Source organism: Myotis daubentonii, chromosome 7 (assembly GCF_963259705.1).
Source record: "Myotis daubentonii chromosome 7, mMyoDau2.1, whole genome shotgun sequence".
Classification (NCBI taxonomy): domain Eukaryota; kingdom Metazoa; phylum Chordata; class Mammalia; order Chiroptera; family Vespertilionidae; genus Myotis; species Myotis daubentonii.
Genome location: NC_081846.1, coordinates 72347438 through 72364195, shown reverse-complemented (window position 1 = coordinate 72364195; position 16758 = coordinate 72347438). Strand labels below are relative to the sequence as shown.

Below are 16758 nucleotides of genomic sequence, written 5' to 3'. Positions count from 1 at the left end.
GTGCACTGAAGGTATTTTGTACTAGCTTGCAAGAGCGGATTTTTAGATTTTCAAGGATTCTATGAGTCAGTTGTTAAGCACACAGCCATTATTAAAAAAAAAATAAGTTATATAAGTTTACAATTCAAGAAATCATGTTGAAAACAAGGGCAATAAATCCTCAAGGTTCATAATTTTTAATTATTTAGCTTTTCCAACTTGCGGAAATAATTGGAACATAACATATCAAAGGCCATATAATACAAATCCACAGCTAACATCTCACTCAACATGGCAAAGCAAAAATTGTAATTCTTAAATCAGGAACAAACAGTGAAGTCCACTTTTACTGCTCTTATTCAGTACAGTATTAGAAGTCCTAGCCACTGTACTCAGGCAAGAAGAAATAAAGAGCATCCAAATCAGAAAGGAAGAAGGAAAATTGTCTTTATTTGCAGATGCCATGATACGGTATATAGAGAACCCTAAAGATTCCACCAAAGCACTATTAAAACTAATACATGAATTAAGCAAAGCAGCAGGATACAAAATATTCAGAAATTGGTTTCATTTTTATATACCAATAATAAACTCATAGAAAAAAGATAAAATATCGAAGAATAAATTTAATCCAGGAGGTAAAAGACTTGTATTTGGAAAATTCCTAGGACACTGAAGAAAAAAATTGAAGATGATACAAATACATGAATGAATATGTCATGCTCATGGATAGGAAGAATTAACATTATTAAAATGTCCATATTACCTAAAGCAATCTATAGATTCAATGCAATTTCTATCAAGATACCCATGGTGTATTTCAGAGAACTAGGATAAAACTTCCAAAAATATATATGGATCCACAAAAAATTTCAAATAGCTGTAGCAGGGGTCCTCAAACTTTTTAAACAGGGGGCCAGTTCACTGTCCCTCAGGCCATTGGAGGGCCAGACTATAGTTTAAAAAAAAACTATGAACAAATTCCTATGCACACTGCACATATCTTATTTTGAAGTAAAAAAACAAAACTGGAACAAATAGAATATTTGTATTTGCATGTGGCCCGCGGGCCATAGTTTGAGGACACCTGAGCTATAGCAACCTGAGAAAGAAGAGAAAAGTTAGAGGTATCTTGCCACCTGATATCAAACTATACTACTACAAGGCCATAATAGGCAAAACAGCATCGTACTGGCATGTAAACAGACAATGGAACAGAATAGAGAGCCACAAAAGAAACTGATGCCTAAATGGTCAATTAATATATGTCAAAGAAGACAAGAGCATACAATAGGGTGAAGATGATTTCTTAAATAAATGGTGCTGGGAAAATTGAACAGATACATGCAAAAAGTTGAAATTAGACCACTCTCTTAAACCATATACTAGAATAAACTAAAAATAGATTAAAGACTTAAAAAATGTAGGACTTGAAATCATAAAATTCCTAGAAGAAAACATAGGCAGTAAACTCTGATATTTCTCTTAGCAATATGTTTTTTTCCTTGGGTATAGGACATAAGATTAAAAATAAATAAATGTAACTTCATCTGTGGAAACTGTTTTTACGCAGCAAAGGAAACCGTCAACTACATGAAAAGACTACCTCCTGAATGGGAGAACATATTCACCCAATGACAGATCTGACAAGGGGTTAATATACAACATTTATAAAGAACTCACACAATTCAACACACAAAAACAACCAAACAGTGCAATTAAAAAATAGACAGGGGATCAGAATAGACACTTCTTCAAAGAGGACAGACAGAATGCCAAGAGACCTGTAAGAAGATGTTCAGCATCACTAATTGTCAGAGAAATGCAAGTAAAAACCACAACGAGATATCACTTTACACCTCTCAGAATGGCTATTATCAATAAATCGACAAACAACAATTGTTGGCTATGTTGGATCTATTTGTTTTAGCCTAGGAAATGGTACTGCCCCATGAATAGTTATATTCTGAAGTTATCTTGAAAGATATATTTAGACCCAAAAGGCTTGCTGATTTATAAAGACATGAATAGCCTTTTAGGAGAGATTATAGTGATAGAATCTTCCATCTGACCCAGGATCTACTAATACCATGTTCACCCACAACTTACCACAAGATGCCATTTCATCTGTCTTATCACCACAGTCATCTTCCCTGTCACACAGCCATGCTCTGGGAATGCAGCGCCCGTTGCCACAAGAAAACTGGTCCACCTGGCATGTTCTGGCTATGATGGTCAATTAATTTGCAAAGAATAAATTTAGAGAAGTTTTAAACAACATTAAAGATACATCATTCAATATCCCTTTCACATATACTAGTAAGATATTATATAGCCATATTAGATAAAATATTTTGAAAGTAAATTTTTATTTAATTTTTGACAATGCTAGCTTGCTTTTCTTCTCTAAAGTCCACGTTCTTATGAATATTTGGTTGCATTAAATTTCATCCAACTTTTAATTTAAAAAAGAAAAGAATGTTGCTGAGCATTTACCAATAAACCAAGGAAACTTTTGCAGTAACGTAGGAGGAAGGATTTGAAAACTATCTCAGGATATCTAGTTTATATCTAGTTTCTAACCAGAGGGCCAGAATTATCCTTTTCTGCTAATATCTTTAATGCATTTATTTCTTGATCTTTACGTGGTCCAACATGCAGACAGCAAGAATTCAGAATATATATTTGAAACATACATTTAGACCTAAGATGGATTTTTTTGACTCTCTTTTCAGTACAGTTATATAAAAATGTATAATCTTTTAATCAAAGTACTAGTATATTAATTAATGGTGCTTTGGGCTTTCTTGAGGGTTTCAATGAACACACACACGGAACTTTGCTTTCTACGTTTGCCTAAGGCAGGTATTTAAAACTATTCCATGAAGAGGTTATGTTCTACAAGGAGTTTGATCACCCTTTTCTCCTACAATCAGGTCAACATTTGAAAGCACAAAAGCCTAGATAGCATCCCTCTTTCCCAAGGCCTTAGGTTGTTACATTAAGGATTTTATTTGCTTTTTCTTTTTTTTTTTTCTTTTGTCCTTCTAAGCCACAAATATACTAGTATCATTCTGATTAACAGTATCTCATCCATTATTTCTTTTTATTGGACCAGAGAAAACAGATGAAAATGTTGGGAAGGATGTACTTAAACTTATTAGTATTGGGGTTAGATGAAGACAGGACAGATGAGGAGCAATTCAGTTATGGGGCTTTGCGGCTATGATGAGAGAACATTATTTAGATTACATGTACATTTCCTCTTGTTTCCTGGGCTGCAGAATCATAAGGATGTGTTTCTTTCTCTCCACAACACAGTGTCAACTTAGGTACTAATTATTGGTATAAAATAGAGTGGCTCAAAGCCAAGTCATCCCAACACACTAAAATGGGTTTCTAAAATGCATTTCTAAAATGGGTTTCTAAAATCTGGTTTTCAGAGATCATTTAAAATAATTTCTTAAAGTCATACCCTAGTTATTTCCTTTTAAGCAAAGTATACCTGCAATCTAGAGATGTATATCCTTTGTTAGTGAATACTTTAAAGATTCCTAGAGAAAAACAAATTAAAAAAATTACTGGCTTGATTTGATATATTGGATTGGATATTGGATATACCATTTCTGTTCTCAGTGTCTATATGTAGAAATATCAGAAAATATATTATATTATATATATTTTCTTTGCTTATGTGGATAAGGGTCCTGAATCAAATATTTGATATAATATCAGATTTTTCCCTTTTTACATACTGATTGCTTCATACTAATAAATTTTCAGTATCCCAACAAGCATGTATGCTTCTGAAGTTTGCAATGTTGAATTTCAAGTGGGATTAAACATTTCTATGTTGTCTCATTTGGCCAATAATACAGATCTTCTATTAAATCATTCCAACATTTAGATTAAATCAACAAAGTCCCTAGGCAATTTTAATTTAAATATGCCTACTTGAAAAAAACACATGTATATATTTGTCTTAGCTTAGAGAAAAAGGAAGATGTTGGCATTAGTTTACTTGGTGGTAAGGGGAGGGCATAGAGGTATGAAAAAGATTAAAAATGTTTTACACATCTTTGTATTGTTCTCTGGTTGCAGTAGATACTTTTTAACTTTCTAGTGTTAAGATAAATGTAATGGGAGCTCCCTCTTCTCAAGTCCTCCTCTCTTCCCTCTTTCCTCCTTCCTCCCATTGTTCCACTACCTCCCTTCCCTCTTTTATTTCTTCCTCTCTCCCTCCCTACCTCTTTTTTGCTTGCTTTCTCCACTTTTTCTTTCCTACATCTCTCTTTTGCTTTTTAATCCCCTACCTATTTCATTTTTAATTATTTGTTGTTTTCTTGCTTTAAAGAAAAATATATGATCAGATTTTATCTCTATTAAGTTCTAATTGATCCATGGTAAGAATATATTAAACTTTCTAATGCAATCTTCTTTTATTTGAGGATCTTATGCCCCTGTATTCTCTCCTGGTCCTTCAGGTTTAATTCTGGCAAACCTTTCTTTTGTTAGGAATGCTATGGGGATGAGAAAGGACAATGAGGAAGAATTCCTAAGAGCCTGGTGTCACCTCATTAACTCTGAAGCTTGAAAAACTGCTATAAACTATTACTGCAGCGTATTTACTGGCTTATCATTGAAAGATCGTGTGCCCTGAAAATATATGAATTTATTGTCTGTTCTAATCTTAGAGAAAATGAGCTGTTTAGTTTACTGAGAAAAGTGAACTGATTTCAGATGAGAAAGACGTTTCATTGCCTAAATCTACAGGTACTGTCTGCCTTTATGATATAATCATATTGACTAAATTAGCACTTTCTAACCACTTGATTTGTAACAAGAAGACACAACCTGCACTTTTCCGTTTTTGTTCCCATCATATCTAAGTTAGTTTGGAGGTGAGATTAGCAGGGCTGCCCCAGAAGACTCTAATTTTGCGGCAAATGCTGCTCTAATGAAGAGGAAATTTACACCTCCTCAGCGGAATTGTTTATCTAGCAGAGAACCAGAAATTCATTGTCACAACGTGAATTTTGTCTCCTCATCACTAATTATGCTTCTTATGCACCCATGTAACAGTGAGAAATCCCACAATGCAAAGGCGCAATAAGGAGGGAGGAGAACAGAATTTAACACATTATTCTTAATCCTTACCTTTGCTGTATTTTAATCAGATCATTCTGTTTAAACAAAACCTGTTATATCAAAATGCTGTTTATCTCATATAACAAAGTCTGATTTTTTACTACATCAGATTTTCTTAATGCAACTACATCTGTCCAGTTTTAATTCATTCAAAATTTGAGGTGGATGTAAGGAGAACAGATATTATGTAATCTAACCAGAGTTCTATACTGTGGGAAAATGCTGGTCTGAAATTGCATAGGATTGAATCCAAGGTTCTTCATGGTTACTATGGGGGGGAAAAGAATTTCAAATCTAACAACTTCTCGTCTTTGGATTCTGGGTCTCCCTCATAAGTAGACAAACTTTTGTGTGTGTGTTGAGGGACAACAACTAACTGGGTCCTGACTGTTAGCTTTTTTCTTCCCACTGTGTCTGTGCTGGTTCCTCTTCCAGGCACACTCTCCAACCCTCTATCCTTGTTTCACTTCACCCTCTTCCATCTATGCTGATCAACCTTTTACTTTTCTAATAAAATATTTCTATCACCTGAAAAAATACAGGACATAATCAGTAATACCTGTTTGCCATTATACGGTTATATCAAATCTTAATATAATATTTTTCTATACTCGCTACAGATTATTTATTTTATTTAAGGGGAAAATTACAGTTACTCTTGAAGTCGCCTAGGTAATCATTTTCTATCACATGCAATCTCTTTCTTTCTTTCTAGAGGTTATGGCTATTCTTAATTTCTCTTTTTTCCCTAGACATACTTTTAAAAGTCCTATTCTTACCCAATTTATATGTCAATAAGCACATATAAAATTGTTTTGCATTTTTATACTTCATTGAAATGGTATTTATTTATATTTGGCAACTCATTCATTTTTTTAAGTGTTTTTGAAATTCATTACTATTGATATTTGAGTTCTAGTTTATTAATTTTAATTATGAATATCATTCCACTATGGGGATATAACACAATACATCTATACATTCTCCTGTAATGAGCATTTGAGTTGTTTTTATGTTTTCAGTATTGCCATCATTAGAGGAGTGGAAATTTTATTCATGCTTCCTTGTGCATAGGTCTTAGACTATTAACCTAGTTTTGGAATGACAGATGAAGGCATGCATATCTTCACATTTATTGGATTTGGCTAAACTGACTTCCAATGTAGAAAATCACCAAGAGTGTACGACAGTTCCTTTTTTACCCACAATCTTGGCAATGCTTGGTTTTATCAAACTTCTTTTTCCTAATTAAATGGCCTGCATTGTTATTTAGGCATTATTCTTATGTGTTTTTAAAGACCTAACTTGGACCTCACCTCCTTGAGAAAGCCTTCCAAGAAAGACATCCAAAGACTACATTAGTTGCTCTAATGTGCTCCCATGTGGTTTAATTTAGTGCCGTGAATACTGCATTAGAAACACCTGTTTACATGTCAATCTCGCCATCTTCACTCTTAGCTTCTTAAGGAAAAGTATTGTGTATTTTTTTTTTTCATCCTTTCTCCAGTGTCATGGTAAATATTTATTGAATTAATAGATTTCTGAGGCAGAAGTCCCAAAGGAACAAAATAGGAAATTAGTTTCTTGTAGGAAAGGATTTTCCTTTAGATATAAAGTAGTCACAATGCTAATGGCTACAGTACAGTGGATTCAATTACAAAATAATCCCCCTATGGGAAATCCTTTATCTAGGATACATGTCTGTGTATATACCTATACTGAGAACTATATAGAAATGACTCAGCCAGGGAAAGTATCTATTGAATTTAGCATTTTCCCAATATTATGAGCAATGTGACCTATTTATTTTCGTAAAACAAAAAGGAAATACATTGTAACAAGACAACATACTTAGTTTTCAAAGATAAAAGGTACATTTATTTTTCTCATTATTTTTTTTATTCAATTTCTTGAGGTGTACAGTGATCAAAATGCCTATCATGAATATACTGACAAGAAAGCCTAGTACTGAGAGGCGGTACTTAAAGTATGGCCATCACTTAAACTGGCACTTGAGGTGTAAGCAAGTTGTGTGCTATTTCCTTGTACATTAAAGGCCTAGAAAGTCTTAGAAATCTTACTAATTAGAATTGATTGCTGCATATGCTATCATACGCAGAATTTTCACTTTTACTACTATACATAGTTAACCCAAAATACTCCTTTGAAAATCATGTAGAAACAAGAGGATTTAAAAAATCAAATAGGTCTGGCCAGTATGCCTCAGTGGTTGAGCTTCAACCTATGAACTAGATAACAGTTCAATTCCTAGTCAGGGCACATGCCTAGGTTGCAGGCTTGATCCCCAGTTGGCATGCAGTGGGAAATCAATCTATGACTTTATCTCATCATTGATCCCTCTCTCTCTCTAACTCTCTCTCTCTCCTCTCTCCTCCCTCCCTCCCTTCCTCCCCCTTCCTCTCTGAACTCAATAAAAATATATTTTAAAAATCTAACGAAATAAAGGAGACATGACATTATGAATAGAGTTAGCAATACCTCTTATTTTAAGGTGAAAGCAAATCTATCTGTTTAGGATGTAATAACAGACTGTGATTTGAATCTGAACCTTAAGAGAACAATAATTGCACTGGCTTAGAAAGATGTTTCACTGTAATTATAATAAAAGGCTACCAGGCCAAAGTTAAATTGACCATACCTAAAATTCTAGCTAATCCTCAGATTGATATCATTTGATAAAAGGAGCAATGGTCTTGGAGAAAGAATTCATGGATTGATTTTTCCGTAAACTCTAAATGATGTGAGTTAAGACAAGTCCCTTCTCTCATGCCTCCATCTATGAAATTAATGGGCTTGAAGGCAGGAGCCTGGGACGAGTCTCTAGAGGACAAGTTTCAAGAATGTCTTTTGTAACCTTATAAGACACACAAAATATCTTGAAAATGATCAGTTACTCTAAAATATTAGACTAAGCTTTTAACCAAGGAGCAACAGAATAACTAGCCCATGGATCCGCAGCAAATAGGTCCCTATGGAAAAAAACTGAAAATAAGATGGAGGTGAGGATTATGGAATGGTACTGTTTTGTTCTTATCATGTCGTTATTTAGTACAGAGTAAAAAGCTCTTTGGAAACAATTTCTTTTTAAGTCAGAGTCCTTATAGAACTAAAATAAATATATGAGTAAATTGAAGTGCAGAGAGGTACAAGTCTTTCTAAGGAAAAAACCAGAGTTCAAAACAAGGCTTTTTGACCTCTGGGTCTTTTCTTTATATGCTTCCTCATGAGTTTTCACTAATATACTATAGTTATTATTTAGTAATGCTTATTTTGGCAAAAAGAGGGGGTGAGGTGGTTGATATGTTTTGATGTTGCTGTGTGTAATGATTGAAAAAACAGTTTTTACTGATCATATCAATATGAAGCATCAAATGCACTACCTTTTTTTCATCGTTTATCACGAGGCTGCTGCTAGTCAGTATCATTTTTCATCATTTATCTGACTAATAGGGACCTTTCTGCCACTCCGTTGTAACCTGTATCACAAATTGTAGATTCCTATTCCTCAAGAATCTGGCTAGGGATTCAAAGATTTATTACAATGGGATACATTATATGGAAATATAAATAGGCTTAGTGATGGCAGGACTTCATGGGGAAAAAAAATCCTAACCTACATAAATAATGTGCCAAGAACAGAAACTATTCACAGAGGAATTCTATAGCAGAATAAATAAAATACATAAATTATTTTTTCAATGTTAAAAAAAAGTTATCCTTGTGAGTGGCCTACATCCCAGGATGCTAACAAACCTCAACCTCCCAGGCCAAGTAAGATTTAGCAGGGATGAGTCTTGCCTAACTAGTGTATCACCAGTCAACCCATATGGGTAAAGAAAGTGCCAAATTACTTTGAGAGCAGAGTCATGCCCAAAGATTAACTAAAATATCATTGGTAATCTAGGTTTTATGGAATTAAGTGTTGGATTCATTTACTATCCCAATAATCAGAACACGACATTAGGAAAGTTCACTGTAGTTGAAGGCATTGACCTGAATTTTTATGGAGATTAACTTTGGAAGAGATTTATGTATATAGCCCAGCACATGATTACCTGCGCAAGTTTGATTGGATTCGTCTTCATTGCTCCCACAATCATTAGCTCCATCACAAAGCCATCTCTTGGGAATACAGCGATTGTTCTTACATTTAAATTGATCATCAGGACAGCTATGATTGGCTGGGGCAGAGGTTGGAGGGAGAGGAGAAGAAAGTTTAATGACATGAAATTGGATAAAATTATGACTATTTTAAGCCATAATTATGGAAAGATTATAGTAATTGCAATATTAAAGTACAGTAAAGTAATAGCTTCTTTCATTCAGTGTCTCATATTTATCAAAATATTACTATTCAAGGCTCTTTTAAAATATAATAATTTAGTAGAAGACATCAATTTATTACATCTCATATAAAAGTAAATATATTTTTCATGTCTTCACTCAAACCAACTATATCACTGCCTTTGGTTTTCCATCCTTTAACACAACAGGTAACTAAATTTCAGATTTTTTTTTTTACCAACCTCAAATTTTAATGTGAAGTATAGGAAATATGCATCAAATAATTTAATCATAGGTAAAAATACTTTTTTAAAACCACACATTAACTCAAGTAGTTCTTGAAATATTAAATAAGCCTATTTTTGTCATGCTTTGTACAACATCTGGAAGAAAAAGGACAAAATTAAAAGCATCAGTTGGGACCTAGAATTGGCTAAATATGAGGTCCTGCATGATTTTAATAGCAAAATGGATCACTATGAGTTTCCTTCCCTAGTACAAACAAACATGCAACCACAGAATATACTGAGGACAAGACCAATCCTCAGAAGGGAAGCTGTAGAAAGCTGAGGATTTAGCATCCAATATCTAAGCACAACAGGGGGCTATCTCAAAGTTAACCTAATGTGATTCTTTTTCTGCATTCAGGAGGCTAAATTCCTAACTGAATTGGCATGCTCTTTAGTATTTGTTTTAAAACTTCAACATCCTTTTTGAAGTAATTTTTTAAAAGCCTAGTATTTGTACTCTGTATAATAAAAATAAATTTTGGCATTCCTTATACTTAGAATTTAAAAAATAGCTGTTTTACCATGCTGTTGCAAAGCAAATATATGCCTTTCCAGCCAGTTTCTAAACACTTTTTCTTTAATGTAGCTTTGGTGATAAAGTGATTTTATCACTTTTTAGAAAGTTTCTATTCATGTTTATTTTTTTAAAAGGTGGAAAAGCTTTATGTTGTCTGGCATTTGATCATATTACCATTTTCTACTCACTGCAGGGACTTTAACAAAATAAAATGAAAATAAAAGTCATCCAATATATTAGAGGGTCAACATCTGAAAGTACTAAGATTATGCGTAAGCATTTCATTGAAGCTTCTTGATCAGTGACCTTTGCAATTTGCAATTTTCATCAGTGATGCAAATCAGAGTTCAAAATGAAGGGCAAATATAATCCATAGTTTTGTGAGTTCAAGTTGGGAATTCAAGGTCAAAGCTTATGAGTATTTAAAATCTAAAATAATTCTCTGAAATAAATTATGTATTTCTGGAATATTCACCATGGAACCCCAGAAATAAAATGCTGCTTAGAATCACTGAAATATTTAGAGATTACTCCGTATTGCTGGAAGTTGACCACAGATGTTTAGTTTGTTGTTGCCCCATTTACTTAGTCACTTATTCAGCCACGTGCTAGATGCTTTGTTAGACTCAAAAAGATGCTACAATAAAATGTGTCTCCTCACGAAGAAATTCACCTATTAGATGCACCATAGAACTAAGCATACAATTGCACTGAGCTGTGGAAACTACCATAGTAAAGGAATATATAAGAGATATTTAACTCGGAGTTATATTGAGAGGATATTATTTTGGTGTTCAAAAAGGACTTCTCTATGAAAGAAATAGAAAACGATGGTGAATTCCACTGCTGGAAACAGAGAGTGTAATGAATGTCACAGAGGAGAGAAAATAACCTTTTTTTAGAGATCTACTTGTAGTTCAACTTGGTAAGGACAAAGAGGTTAAATGGATTCATGAAAGACATTTAAGGCTAAAAATGTAAAGACAGGATATAACATAAAGTGTCTTATATGTAAGTCAATGAATTTTAGAATTTAACTTGATTATGTACTGTTACTGAAATATCAAGACTAGATTTTGGTATTTATTTATTTATTTACTATATTTTATTGATTTTTTACAGAAAGGAAGGGAGAGCGAGAGAGAGTGAGAAACATTGATGAGAGAGAAATATTGATCAGCTGCCTCCTGCACATCCCCAATGGGGATGTGACACAACCAAGGTACATGTCCTTGACCGGAATCAAACCTGGGACCCCTCAGTCTCCAGGCCGACACTCTATCCACTGAGACAAACCAGTTTGGGCTAGATTTCAATATTTAATTGTCACCCTGGAAGTAGTGTGGAAAGTGGGATTTAGTTAAGGAGGGATTCTGGTAGGAATAATAGCAGGGCACTTACTGAATTAATCTAAGTAGTAGTCTAATTTAGTCAGTGAAGTTGAGAGGAGGTAAAGATAAAATATTAATTATCTAGGGGTAAAAAAGAGAGGATTCTTTGATAAAATTTAATATGGACCATGAATGAATTAAAAGACTCCAGAAAAAGCCCATGATGTATGCTTGGGTGATGAGGTCGTACATGATGAAAATAAGAGAAAAATACTGACAAGAAATTTTAATGCTACAATTAATGGTACAAATATATTCAAAAGGAATAGTGTTTCTTTGTGAGTTGGTGAAAAGAACAATCTCATAAATTAAAGCATGGAACTAAAGGCTAACGCATGAATATTGTGATGAAATATTTGTACTCTGAACAGACATTGACTACTTAGGGAGCTGATATATAAGGAGTATTCATTAAAACCATGAATAAACACAGTGATTTAGAAGAAATGAGGCAGTTAATTTAATCAATAATACATCATCTGTGTAAAATAAGTAGGAAAAAAAACACACCTTGTACTCTTACATAAAAAATGCTCCTTTCACTCCAAAAATTTGGCTAATTGTATCAATTATTGGTAATTTTTTATTTGTAGTTTCACACTTTATAGTATAAATATTAATGAGTTTGAAAATAAGAAATGCATAATGTTGCAGTCAAACCCATGTTTGAAAATTAAAAGTAAGTAGTGCTACCTGTGTTAATGACAGTTTATGTGTTATGCATTTATGCACAATTTGAAAATATATTTTAAAGTCCATATTCTTGGGGTTTGTACCAAAGCACAGATAGTTTCATGATATAAATGCTCAGACCCACTTTATTCAATCATAACTACAAATTTTAAAACTTTATTTTTATATTCTTGATTAAAAATAAAAATGGAGATTTGACAATTAACTCACAATTAGGTCAGCCACTTTAACCTGGAAATGTCTTTAACTTAAATGTCTTTAATTAAAATTAGGAAACAAACATAATTTTAAAAAATGTATCTAAGTTAAATCAAGAGAGCAAAGATGCATATGTCCAGCACATACCTCTCTGTCTTCATATAAAAATATTTTATATCTCTCAAAACCACTCAGGTAGTGACTGTAATCAAATACTAGTATATTCTCAAAACATTACTTAATGTGTTTCTCAAAGAGTTTTCCTATTATGTATGTGGACATTTCATTATCCCTACAAAAACATGAAACTATTTCTATAGCAGCAAATAACAGATAACTAAAAATAAGCCAAACAGGAGAAAAATCAAATCTTTCATTTGTATCTGAGTGCCCCATATGGGTCTCCTACCATGTACCGAGGCAGCCAAGTTAGGGAATAACATTCTGCAAACCCATGTCTGTCTCCTTGGATCTCCTCCAAGGCTTAGTTGCCAAGGAGCAGTGGAGTGGCTCATGACCCTCTGTACCAGTAATTCTTTCCTGAGGGAGTTTAAATTGATTTTCCACATCTTTTAATTCAGGGATCCGAAGGGGTCTCTTACAGCCACATCCTGACAGTGGTGTGGTGGTGCCGCAGCGCAAATGGGAAAGGAGAGGACTTCTGGGGCAACTGAAATGATAATGTTAAAGATGGGGCAGGATGAGAAAACCAGCACCTTAAAACTATGCAAAGGATGACTGAGAAAAAACAAACAGTTCAATTATTATCAAATTCATTTTTTAGATTTTCATAGTTCACACACTTAAAGGGTCAGAGAGAGTTAATATTACTTAAGTGAGAACATACAGCAATTCTCTGAATCTTCATCACTTCCGTCCAGACAGTCATCATCACCATCACATTTCCACCGAGCTTGGATGCAGTGCCTGTTCTTGCAACGAAATTCTCCAGCTTTACATACGTGGGGTAATACTTCTCCCGGATTAACTAGGTTAAAAAAAATCCAAGGTGTATGAACAATACTGGCTCTATTGATTCATTAAAATGTTATAATAACTAAACACTGATTCATTTTATTGTATGGAAAAATATAAAAACATGCTAGCATTGTAGTGACACCAATCTCTGGAAATGAGAAAAAATTAAGTTTTTCTGACAATAATTATCCTACTAAAATGTTTAAAGGTTACCAAAATAACAACAACAACAATAATAATAAACCACATTATATTTGGTTGGGTTTCTATGTTGAGTTTTTAGTTTTATTTTTTAGAGGGCTTTCATTCATAAACTCCATTGATCACTATGACAACCTATACAGTAGGCCCAGCAAATCCTTTTACCATCTCCCTCTTATAGATCAGTATGCCCACAATTAATGAAAGTGCAATGATGGGCAATAGCACACAGCATTGATAACTGCATTTATTTTGTTGGTCTCTAGGTGGGAGAAAAACTCAGGCCTGCTTAAGTATTAAAGAAAGTGTTAAGTTAATCAAAACAATCTCGTTATATATTGGAATTCTATGCAGCGCCTTTCTCCATATATTCCATGTCCTTTAATCAAATGTTAGGAATTCAGTTAATTGGGGTTTATTCACGGACTGAAAGTGTTAGTATTCTTCTGTTCTCTTTGAGTGGATTCAGCAGAGTCTCAGAAGAGAAGGGAACATGTGGCGATAGTAACAGTAAATGATTTGTGTTTCACAGACTGAAACAGCGTTGAATTACGAAAAGCTGGTTTATTCATAGGAAAAGCACAGCTGATCTTTCTTTTCCAGTTCTAATAGCTTTCAACTTTACTTTGGATAACGGGTTTGAACTGATGAACTGTCACAAAACCTATAAACAAGAGATATGGAGAGAAAAACAAGAGATATGGAGAGAAAACATGTGGCGTTTCCAGAACACTTGGTGTTAGCACTGTCTTAATCTCTGCAAAGCACGGGAGAGGGACTGCGACCTGGAGGGTAGCTGCAGAGAACCTGCTTCAGAGACATGCAGCAAAGCACACACTTGCGCGTTCGTGAGGCCAGAAAAAAATGCTGCCTACTAAATTCATATGCTTAAAGTCTTAAGGGTAAAAAAATAATAATATGGTAAATGAAATATTCAGTTAGAACAAAGGTAATCCTGTGTTTCTTCTGTCCTTCCTTCTCAGACAGCAGATACCATATGTGGGGACTGACAGTAATTTTTCCTCCCTGTTTAACTAATCTTTTTCAATAACAAAATGCTGTAGCAACAAGTTTTCTAGTGATGTCATTTCTGTGGGGTCTCTTTAAATGACAAATTTTGTGGTGTGTGTGTGTGTGTGTGTGTGTGTGTGTGTGTGTGTGTGTGCATGTGTGTTATGCCCAAATAGGAAATGACAACAATCTAAAAACAAAAAGGGAAGATCCCTGGGTCCCCTACTCAGCCCCTACTAAGGTGCCTTTTCCTGTCACAGCAGGGAGTGAGGATGAGCATCTAAACAAAGTGAAAGTGCACGCTGGGATATGTCTGCCCATCTCTAGGATCAAGCTTTTCTCTCAAAAATCTGTAGAATTGATCACTAATACCATGCACATTTTCCTTACTTTGAGTTTCAAGTCCACTCAATTAGCCCCTCAGATCTTTGAGGGTGGTATAGTTTCTTCTTTTGAATCCATTAAACCTCACTTAGGAGCTGGGCTCTTAAGGAATAGTCGTTTGATTAATTTCTTCTCTATAATCATCAAGCCTAATTTTTCTTATTGTTTTTTTTTGTCATTGTTGTTTGTTTTTGTTTAATTCCAGTTAAACAAGAAAGCTGATTTGAGATGTGATCAGCTTCCTTTCCCATTTAAGTTTAACTAAAATTTTCTCTACTCTTTCTATAGGTGACTTCAAAAAAGATAAGTCAATTCCATTGCTTCATATCTTAAGGACTGAAAAAAACCAAGAAACCATCAATTCTCTTCTGATAACAATCCCACCAATTTTAAAAGCTTGGCTTTTATGTGGCTATTTAAACAATAACCCAATCCACATAAAAAATATCCAAATATAAGAGTGAAAGTAAAATTGCTTCCGAACAATTACATCTGTATTAAAGAAAAGAAAAATGTCTAGGGGAAGACAAATTAACTGAGCAAATTGATATTTAAAACTAAATATTATTTAACATAATCAACCTAGACATCAAGTTTTTAAGTCTACTTAGAGTTCAAATGTTTTTCAAATGATATTTAGGTCATTATGGAATGAATGCAAATAGGCAGATTTTCCAAGTTTCTTTTAAACATGGTTTCAAATATATGTAGATAGTTGATTATTTTTAAATGATGTTTTCTAATACAAAGATGGAAAGTTTTGAACATAGATGACAATATAAGTTTCAAAACAAGATATGAATAATTGCTTGAAAAAGAATAGAACTAACATCTTGAGATTATTTCATCATTTTTATATCTACTGTTTTTGATATTGATGTATAGAAATATCATTATTATACTTCAATATGGCTGTAACAGCAGTTAGGCATTGCTTATACCTGTAAAAACAAATAATGAAACATATAAAATATATTTGACATTTAGAAAAATATTTTTATTGATTTCAGAGAGGAAGGGAGAGGGAGAGAGAGATGGAAACATCAATGATGATAGAAAATAATTGATTGGCTGCCTCCTGCACCCTCCGCACTGGGGATCAAGCCCACAACCCAGGCATATGCCCTGACCGGGAATCAAACCATGACCTCCTGGTTCATAGGTTGATGCTCAACCACTGAGCCACACCAGCCAGGCCTTGACATTTTCTAAAGTTTGTCTGCAATTTTTCTAAGCCCTCTAATTTGTTGGACAAGAAACATCCATCCCTGGTGTTCCTATATGTCTTGTGTAAGCTTTTATTCTGAATTTATTTTTTTATGGATGCTTATATAACTAACAGCCTTGGAAAATGGAGACAGTACATCCTTCTAGAACAGAGAGCAGGTTTTTTGTCGATATGGATAGTAAAGATGATGTCTTCCTTCAGGACTAAGGTTGGGCATATGTTTCCGTCAGACTCTTAAGCTCTTTGGTGGTGCTACGGACTCACTGTGCGCTCAGCATCCCCCGGGGCCCGCCTGTGCATTGCTCTCATATGGTTTGGGGGTGGGATGAGACCAGGAGAATCAAAGTGAATGTTAAATTTAAGCTGCCTGATGTGCCACGAATAATAAAATGCTTTGCTTCTGATTCAGAAATTGTCTCCTGTTAGAATTTATGA

General features: G+C 34.1%; 1 protein-coding gene across 1 annotated transcript in view; it reads right to left on the bottom strand.

Moving 5' to 3' along the window:
• Positions 1 to 16758, bottom strand: part of LRP1B (LDL receptor related protein 1B) — a 924684-nt gene that overhangs the window by 693405 nt on the left and 214521 nt on the right. Inside the window, exons 12-14 of the mRNA XM_059704885.1 lie at positions 13369 to 13509; positions 9204 to 9329; positions 2089 to 2205 (exon numbers count right to left, since the gene is read on the bottom strand). Coding sequence (XP_059560868.1) covers positions 2089 to 2205; positions 9204 to 9329; positions 13369 to 13509 — 384 coding nt within the window. The remainder of the gene's footprint in view (positions 1 to 2088; positions 2206 to 9203; positions 9330 to 13368; positions 13510 to 16758) is intronic.